This window comes from Borostomias antarcticus (genome assembly GCF_949987555.1).
Source record: "Borostomias antarcticus genome assembly, chromosome: 2".
NCBI classification, from domain to species: Eukaryota; Metazoa; Chordata; class Actinopteri; order Stomiiformes; family Stomiidae; genus Borostomias; species Borostomias antarcticus.
This window is the reverse complement of record NC_140235.1, coordinates 1311772-1321768: the sequence shown is the minus strand read 5'-3', so window position 1 is coordinate 1321768 and position 9997 is coordinate 1311772. Positions and strand designations below refer to the sequence as shown.

General features: G+C 42.2%; 2 protein-coding genes across 2 annotated transcripts in view; one reads left to right on the top strand and one right to left on the bottom strand.

Annotated features, from left to right (window-relative positions):
* Nucleotides 1-269: 269 nt before the first annotated feature.
* Nucleotides 270-9997, top strand: part of LOC311328808 (uncharacterized protein) — a 75474-nt gene continuing 65746 nt past the window's right edge. Inside the window, exons 1-6 of the mRNA XM_084461322.1 lie at nucleotides 270-386; nucleotides 683-780; nucleotides 1033-1135; nucleotides 1341-1429; nucleotides 1894-2008; nucleotides 2249-2881. Coding sequence (XP_084317448.1) covers nucleotides 335-386; nucleotides 683-780; nucleotides 1033-1135; nucleotides 1341-1429; nucleotides 1894-2008; nucleotides 2249-2424 — 633 coding nt within the window. The 5' untranslated portion in view covers nucleotides 270-334 and the 3' untranslated portion in view covers nucleotides 2425-2881. The remainder of the gene's footprint in view (nucleotides 387-682; nucleotides 781-1032; nucleotides 1136-1340; nucleotides 1430-1893; nucleotides 2009-2248; nucleotides 2882-9997) is intronic.
* On the bottom strand, nucleotides 4180-8384 carry LOC311329219 (coiled-coil domain-containing protein 172-like; the record flags this gene model as incomplete). Its single annotated transcript, XM_084461368.1, has 6 exons — nucleotides 4180-4318; nucleotides 5266-5368; nucleotides 5886-5987; nucleotides 6242-6407; nucleotides 7113-7229; nucleotides 8361-8384. The coding sequence occupies 6 exons, from the start codon at nucleotides 8382-8384 to the stop codon at nucleotides 4180-4182; spliced, it is 651 nt and encodes a 216-aa protein (XP_084317494.1).

The window sequence follows — 9997 nt, the reverse complement described above, 5'->3', positions numbered from 1 at the left end:
GCAGTTGAGTACATACAGTTTAGTTTCCACTCAACAACAGGTTAGTGTATATTAAGCAAATAGCATAACCTTTCTCCCCAAAATCATGATCACTGGATGAACATGCAGGTCTGTCTGACTCAAAGACCATAAATGGGGCAGTGTTATTACAACATCATTGCAATTGCAAAACCTGTCAATTCCCATAAGTCTTGGCCCACAAATACGGTATTTGACATGGCCCTGAACTTTGAACCCTCCCGAAAGTTCAGTGACTGGCGGTGGCTACACCTCAGGACACGGGGGGGACAGAGAGAGTGAGAGAGAGAGAGAGAGAGAGAGAGAGAGAGAGAACATGGCATCAGCAACAGACAAGAGAGCTCTGATCTTTCTGTGCGTTGTAAACGGTGAGTTAAACTTATTACAACATGCTGTACTTGACATGTACTGTAAAAGTAGGGCTTCCCTTTTTCATTGGAAGTTGGCTATTCCTTTTATTTTGTTCAGTGATGTTAATTAAGCTGCAGTACCTGGTCAGGTACATGCTATAGGCTATATTGTTGATGAGGTATGGTGCCTACTGTACAGTATTTTAAAAGGAACCAATACATTTAAAGAGAATGTTTAAATCGGAATATTTACTTTCTCATTGTAATTATTGGTTCATTGATCATTTAAATTGATTGAAATGTGTGTATCGAAGTTATCATCTCCTGCACAACTGCTCAGTTGGAGGTGACAAGCGTCACAAAATGCCAATCCGTCAACCAGACACTGGAAACCCTCTCCACTCAGCTGACGGTACAGTACAACATGACCTGGGTCATTTAGACCTGGGTCAATTAGTACTTAACAAATACTTCTGTTTACTTAACCAATACTTCTGTGTTTGAATAAGACTGCCTGGACAATGAAACCAGTGGAATATAATCTAATAATATAATGTTAAAGTTAAAAACTACAGTATTTTGCTATTTGAATATCTAGTGGCATTTCTTCAATATTGATTTATATGGCAGATGAGTGGCATGCTTCTTCTTCTCTTGTCTGCAGGATGCAGCTCAATGTGTAGATAATCTGACTCCCAACCAGACGTCTGCTCTCCTGGACTCTCTCAAAACACTCAAAGACATTCTCAAGACACGCCAGAAAAACTGTAAGAAAAACAATATCACACAAACACAAACAATATCTAGTTAAATGAAATTAGTTTGCGCTGTGAAGACATTTGTGTAAACAGATGTTAATACAGATACTGTATAGTGAGTCCAGCACTGTTTTATTTATAGTATAGATGCAGTGTTCTTGCAATAGAATGTAGGTGTTGCATGTTTGTGTTCATATTTCCTCTCCTGCTGTAGCTTGTCCATCAGCGTTGGTCCACAGACACGGAGGACTTGTGTGTGGGACGGTCGTCAAGGCCGTTTACTGCAAACCCATGTGCAATGAGGTACAGAACACACCGCCGAGGGCTCAGGGGTCTACAAACCACCTTTAAACTCAACACACTGGTATCCGCTAGTCAATTTAGGTCTTCAATCACCAAGAACTATAACACAATCTGCAACTGTTTTCATAATCACAATTTTCATAAATCATAATTTTTTATTGCTTGTACTTGCAAATTGTTCAGAATTCTCGAATGCTTGTTTCTTAATGTTTTTGTTCTGTTTTGTTTTCTTTGTTATCGTGTTATTGTTGCCCTGCGCTCTGCACTTTTATGTGACATACTGGACCCTCACGACATTGTAAACGAGAGCTTGCTCTCAATTGACTCTCGAGGTTAAATAAAGATTGAATGAAGATATTAGCAGTCCTGTTGAGGTGGTTTGTGAAGAAACCTCACTGTTTAGGGGATTGATTCCGTGATCAATAATAATTAGAGGGTATAATGTTTTTATTTTCTTTCTGCAGGGGTATGACTTTGCGTTCCTTAGGAGAAGTCGTCTATACGAGGAGTGCGGGGCAAACACCAACTATAAATGGACAACTCAGTACATTGGAGGGAACCAGCTAGCAGTCTGCCACAGTGAGTCTAGTCTCCTCTCTGTCACCACACACACACACACACACACACACCTCTCTTCTCCGAGATCCCTTGTCCTGTTTTGTGTCCTGTCCTTTTATTGTTCTGTGATTATGTGCACTTTATTCTGTTTTTTGTTTCAGTTTATTTTATATATTGTACAGCACTTTGGTGCAACTTCGGTTGATTTTAAATGTGCTTCATAAATAAAGTTGACCTTGACCTTGACCTCTGCCTTTACAGCAACGTCCTGGCCAGTTGCGGGAGCGGTAACAGCCTACTTTCCCAAAGACCAGACGTGTCAGCAGACCAAGAACAATAACACCCTAATGACTGCCCTCATCCAGCAGTTCACCACTGAGCTGAAGAGTGAGGGGCAGCTGGAGCACCCCTTCCTCAGCAGTTCACCACTGAGCTGAAGAGTGAGGGGCAGCTGGAGCACCCCTTCCTCATCTGTGGATAGCTATCAGTAGGGCTGGGTATCCAGTCGAATTTCAAGAATCGATTCGATTCCGATTCACAAGGTTCGGAATCGATTATCACGATTCAATTCGATTCGATTCAATTCGATTCAATATCGATTCGGTTAGTGTTACTAAAACCTGTTTTTTTTAGCTGTAACCTTAATTACATGACTGCCAAGTTATGCAACACATCAATACTAGGGCTGGGTATCGATACTGATTACCAAAAATGAATGAATGAATGAATGAATCATTGAATGAATTAATGAACTATTCATTCCTTCATTTATTCATTCATTCATTAAATAAAAGATCGATTTTGGGATTCATGAATCGATTCTGAATCATTTGATTCAGAATCGATGAATCGTTTTTTTAAACCCAGCCCTAGCTATCAGAGTAATATGTAGGGGTGGGTCGTATGCCCACCTCCCTTGTTCTCTGTAAAGCACATTGTGTTGCCTCTGGGTATGAAATGCGCTATACAAATAAAGCTTTGATTGATTGATTGATTGAGTAAAGGAAGACCTGGTTCAAAATCTCTCTCTTATATTAGAGGATTAGTCAGGCTAGCTCATTCTTTCATTTAACTAGCTTGCTAAAAGCATTTCTTACACGAGCACATGTGCCAAATATCTTGTATTCAGTCTGCGCCTCATTAGTTATCACAGTAACTTATCAGGCTGTCACTATTGAAATCCCATGAACTAGATGAACACTTAAACCTAATTTGCAAGCTGATTACTTAGCCAGCATCCTTAGAAGTAAGATGCAGCACACCACTCAGTGGAATGGTCTGATCTGATCTAATACTGGCTGGGTCAAAGCAGCAGGGGGTCAGTGGGATTGGAGTTCATTAGCTATTGAACATCCTATATCAATCCACTAACAGCCAATCCAATCCAGAGGACTGCAAGCAAATTATCCACTGAAGATTCAGTTTAGATCCCCCTATAGTCATCAATTATGGAAATTTATCATTGGTGGAACTACTAGAGCAGGGCATGTGCACTACTACAAAATGACCACTAGATGGTAGTATAGCACGGAGATCAGAGGCACTGATTTACAATTTTAATCAATGTTTTTCTTCTTCATGAACACATGACTGAATCTCTAATGTATGTATGAATTGTATGTTGTCCTCTAACTCAATAGAGGATGGTCCAACATGTAGTTACCATTGATCTGTCTAAACTGGCAGTCTTGATGTTGATCTGCAGAGACACATACTGCTCTGTATTAGGCAATACAGAACACACTCAAGCTCATCTGTGACGACACACAACTTGTCCTCATACACAGCGACTGGCTCCTTACAGCAATGCATGATGGGATCATTGTCTAAACAAGTAGTAAACATACTGTAGCTGCTCTTTGACTTACATTTGAAGCCTTCCTCTGCCAGCGACCACTAGCGGTGAAACTTCTAAGTGAAGCTTCTGGAGTCCTGGGCGTTCCTCTGAGTCAGTGTCTATTAGGATCAGTAGAAACCACGTCAGAAATGATGAGGTCAATAGATCGTTATGAATGTGAATGGAAGGCTTCTACCCTGTAAGTACAGTGACAATTCTGAATATTAATTGGATTTTCCCTACAATACTTGAAAGCACAGTTTCTCAGCTTTCAGGAAGTATTGGAATGTTTGATTTTTGGGGGGGATTTTTTAAATCATTTTTTACAGATTTTTAAAGATTTTTTTAGATATTTTTAACATTTTGCTGGTGACGTGGTCGTATTCAAAGGGCTAAAAGACTTTACCGACTGCAGGAACTGTATCTCGGAGGTGAGAGCTTCTCTCAGCAGCTCCAACTCTCCCTCCTTGTGCATCTCCAACTCCTTCTTCAGTCTACGAAAAATAACGATAATACGTCAATCAATAGATACCACTATGCAGTATACCCATCCAGTATGAGCCAAGAAACACGGGTAAAGACCACATTTGACAGTTGCCCCATATACAGTGCCAACACACAGGCATTCTTTGGCTCGCACACTCTCCAGGCTAAAACGCAGCACTCAAATTGACATGCACTCCATTTTCAGCGATCAATAAAGGGAGTTCAAACTCAACCGTTAAAGAGAGGGGAGCCAGTTTGTGCGTGATTGAAGCCGTGATTGACGACCGAATGGCCGCGCCGGGGATGGATGGTCATATCCGCGATGGACCCGGCCCCCTAACCCCAACCCGCCGTGCGCCTGACCCCAGTCAGCACATCCTGTAAGGCTAATCAGCCCGTAGGGTGATGAAGGAAGATCTGTGACGACGAGCGATGGAGGGGCCATAGAACGCACGTCCTTCACGTTTGATTTAAGACCAGCAGGGGTGATGGAGGGATTAGGAGGAGAAGGAGGCAGCAGGAAGGACCTCCTTCCTGGGACAGATTCCTGTATCGATCCAGCGTTTCATCAGGCCCCTCAGACGCCTATCGGAAGTAATTCTCTCTTTTTTTGTGTGTGTTGCGAGGAGATAAAACAGGCAACTGATCAAAGTCTTAATTAAAGTAATTGGCTCTAATGCTGTTATTTACACTTGCTTGTAAGGAGAATGGGGGACATAAGAGGTTGAACGGATGCTGCTGAACCACTCAGCACTTCTCCGACTGCAGAGACGTAAATGTAGCAGAAGTGGTTCTTGTAGAACATGCCGATTGTGAAACTAGGATCGGGTCGGAGTACGCCAACGTGGGCAGCTAGGACGGTGAGACGGAGGCGGTCGGTTGTTACCTCAAGCAGGTGCTGTCTGTGAGGAACGTGGGCAGCTAGGACGGTGAGACGGAGGCGGTCGGTTGTTACCTCAAGCAGGTGCTGTCTGTGAGGGGCTTCTGGGTGACCGTCACACTCTCGGCCCTGAGAGACTGGGACACGGATCTCGCCTCCTTCAGCTGGCTTTCAAGGTCTGACAAGCGTAGACAAGGTTGGAGGTAATTAGGATTGATGATGGTCGCATGACCCAAACGTTTCAATTCAATTCAATTCAAATTCAATTCAAACAACTTTATTAGTCCCACTAGGTGCAATTGTTTGTCATCACTTTTTATTTTTGAGCACTTGAGCACTTGTATTTCACCATGAGCATTTAAAATTAAACATAAAAAAAAATCCTAAGTCTCTATCCAATGAGTTTTCTTTGAAACATGTTGAGGCGTGCGAGTCCTCCTCTACTTGAATATTTAGATAATTAACCATTAAATCACATCTAACGACAATCCTCATAACAGCACAGCTGTCACTAAACCTGAGCCGAATGTGTTCAGTTATGTACTTAAGTGAAACGGAGTCGCAGCTTGTCTGAGACCTGAATACACGCTTCCGCTTTCTGTGTTAATGCTTAGGTTTTAAACGCCTGGAAACCTTGCAAAAAGTCTTTGATGAAGGACACCTGATGTCCACCCTCGTTTTCCCCCCAGAAGCACCTCTCATTGTTTGCTTCATCCCCTGAAGCGTCACGGTTAGCGCTCCCTTCTCCTCCTGCATGGAGTTCAAGTGGCTGTTCCTCTGGCTCATGGACTCCATCTCTGAAACAGAGGTCAAGGTCAACTTTATTTATATAGCACATTTAAAAATCAACCGAAGTTGCACCAAAGTGCTTTACAGTACATTAAAATAAAATAAAAACAGACGATACAAACAGAGACTAATATGAAATGGCCTAAACGTTGGATATCTGGCACAAACCTAGTACAGTATAGCATGAAAAGCATCACACCGACTAAGGTGAGAAAGTTGAATGTCTAATTTAGGAAAACATTGATGACAGCACTTGAACCACCTTGGTTTGAAGAGTTGACCTCCTTCTCCGAGTGTGCCACATCAGACTGGGGTCTCCTCTTAAACACCGTCTCTCTGTTACTCGAGAGGCTGAAGTTGTCGTTGAATGAAATTATTTCTCTCCTGAATTTCTCTTGCTCTTCCTTCGACATTCTCTTGACCTTCTCCTTCAAACACACAGGAAAACAATCAGTAACATCTGTAGCATCTATGGAGAAAAGATTTACCAAAACAACAAATTGCATCATTCAAAAACAGACAGACAGACAGACAGACAGACAGACAGACAGACAGACACACAGACACACAGACACACAGACACACAGACACACAGACAGACAGACAGACAGACAGACAGACAGACAGACAGACAGACAAAAGGCCGTTTCAGACGGGGAGCGGATCAGCGGGGGACGCACACGTCCTGCGCGCAGCGGGGAAAGCTGACTACAATTCAGGGTCGCGCCCGCTTGCCACTCCGCCCCAGATTGTCCGCGGCTCCCAAATTGTCCGCTCGCCTCTCTCATTGAAAATGAATTACAGTGTGCGGATATCGCTCCTCGTCTGAAACGGCCTAAAGACAGACAAAGACTGCATGTCGACAAAGACAGATAATTAAATTACATCTAGACGGAGAACAAAAGATGAGTTTGAGAAGCAGGTAGACTACTCATCTAATGTCGTGCCGTGTATCATGGCCTTCATAGAATGTGCAAAATGTAAAGGTCCAATGATAAAAACTTAATTAAATAGAGCTTCATTCGTAGACTTTAAGAGAAATACACTGTGAACCAAGGGAGGCTCAGGTATAAAATAACAGTAGAAAGGTTGTGTGTCTGAGTGTTTGTGCAGCGTGACCCAGGTCCACCGACCAAGTGCTCCTTGGTATGGCTCTGCTGTTGGAGAAGCTCTTCCATCTGATTGACCATCTGATAGCGACGTTTCTGCAGGAGGTCCTGCTGTAGCTTCAACTCTGAGAGCTGCTGATTCTGTCAGGACACAAACAGGTCTCATATGAATATTTAAATCATGAAAAACTAATTCATTTAACCAAGCAAAAGCTAATCAGAAATACTCGTTTGCTATACATTGCAGGTATAATAATCACTATCAACCCTGGATCTATTTCCGCGGGTGCGTCTATTCTTATGGGGTGCCGTAAGAATAGTGGGCAAGTATACGACGTCCGCTGTAAGAATAGACTGGACCTTGATGCCAACCCCCGATTTCAGACAGAAATGTATGAAGCACTTAAACCTTGTTTGAATCCTGATTAATCATCTGGACCTGACCATCTGAACCCAAGCCTCTTGAAACTCACTTCTACCTTAATTGCGAAGGCAGAGGGGAACTGATATTTTTAATATGATGCTCAAATTAAATCCCAAGGATCTGGAACGTAGCCAATGTGCTCTCTGCTCACCTTTTCTAGGTGATGACACCTCAGTTATGAGTAATTATCACCAACTCCCAGCTCCATGGTGATGAGCCAGGATCAATCGGGTTTCAGAGCAGAACAGTGAAATCTCTACCGCTACTCTTGTTGTACATTACATTTTGGGCATGAAAGCAAATCACTGAGCTTGACTTTTCATAGGTCTATCAACGGCTTTTGGCACAGTAGATTGTCTTTTACTTAACCTAGATGGCCTAGTGTATTTGTGTGGAAGGACAGACATGTAACATCAAAGATATTACCAGCAGGGTCTCACAGGGCTGTTTTGGGCCCAGTCTCGTTTCTCCATTCAAACCATCTTACTGTCGATCAATCAATCAAAGCTTTATTTGTATAGCGCATTTCATACCCAGAGGCAACACAATGCGCTTTACAGAGAACAAGTGAGGAGGGTATACGACCCACTCTCTACATATTCCAGAGGGAAGCAAAAAAACAGTAATCACCCGGGGGCCAGATAAGTGAGCTGTAAAAATTCTTCCCTGACCCCTCTCAACAAGGCGATCGAGCAAGCTCCAGGAGTATGTAATGTAATGCTGTAATGTTATGACATTATTGTCTACTCTTGTGCACCCTCTGTTGGTCGTGCACCCTCTGTTGGTCTAGCTATTAAGGAGCTTCAAGCTGACTCCATTCAGAACTCACTGTATGATCTGAAACTTACCAGGGCTGAGTTTCCCAGAGGCATTGTAGCGCTACGTTCATCGTAGCGCTATGATGAACGCCATAGCTTACGATGAACGTAGCGCTACGATGCCTCTGGGAAACTCAGCCCAGTACCAAAGTACCGGTACCAAAGTACTGGTAGTACCAAATTGTAATACTAACGGATGCAGATATCATTATTCCGCAAAACATGCAGCCTTTCAGCTATAAAAGGCAAACTATCATTTAGGTAATTACATACTACCTTGTCTCAAAATAAGCACATCAGGAAGGATAATTGTGAACATGGGGGCCCTTTGAAAATTACTACCTTAGCTGTGCAGAACAATTCAATTCTGTCTGAGGTTCAAAACGTAATGAAAGGGTTGTGTTAGTTTAGGAAAGAACTCTGATTGCAACGTCTCAGGTAGCACAATATGGGTGAAATGAATGTTTTCTCTCTCAAGTGCATGAATAACACTACTAGAACTGGGAAATATTCAATGAATGTGTTTGGATATTCAACAGTTACTAATTCAGTTATTGTACATCACTCACTGACCCTGGAGGTTGACCCCATTAATTCCCTCTCTTATTACCATGTTAGTTTTGACAACTACAGAAGAAGCTCAGTGATATTTTGAGAGAGATTAACATGATTACATTTTGACATATGTATTTGACATAACACACACCCATTAAAATGTTGTTTTTTTTTTTACAATAATACTAATGTAATTCAGAGGAAATTAGTGATTGATTTAGCAGTGCAGTTTCCAATCGACCCACCCCCTGATGAAGCCTTTCTGCTAGATTAACTGTTCTGATCATAAACCAAATCCCCCTCTAATGTCAATATGTATTGATTGTATCTAATCAGTCAACATACTGAAGTGTTTTATCACTTTGTAGTTTAGAGACTGATACCGTTTTGACAGATTGACAGTGGAAGTTATGGCCACGTTAACCAACACTTCCAGTCAGAACTCACCTTTTCATCAAGTTCTTTGTTGACACGTTCAATCTTTTCATCTGAGGACTTTATCTGGTCTTGATATTTGATGATTGCGACTTTGACTGAAATAAAGCATTGGGTAACAGTAAAATAGTGAACAGAACATAACCATAATCAACATTATGGCCTACTATTCATACCAAATACATCAGAAACTTGACAGAACTTCATGCTGTCATTCCCTTGGGGCAAATCTATTCAGCATAACCGTCAAGACAGCTCAAACATGACTGGTATGGTACCGGCCCACATCCGGTCTGTGGGTGACTTACATTAGGCCATTTCATACATCTAAAAATCATCATAAAAATCGTTTTGATTAAAATACTGTAGTCTATATAGGCCCACACTGGGTTTGAACTCAGATCCTCTGACTTGTGAACACATTTGACCTTGCCATCCCATAAACACCTAGGCAACCACCGCGCCATCCCATAAACACCTAGGCAACCATCTATTCCACCGAAACGCTACCCACTGAGCAAAGACACGTCTAAAAGACGTCTTTTAGATGTGTTTTTTGTCTTTTTCGGACGTCCAAAGACATCCAATTAGGAGCCAGAATGAAAGTTTATTTTAGTCGTTCAGATATTGAACCCGTTCTGCACGTCCACAGACGTCTTAGAGGGGTCCAAGCCAGA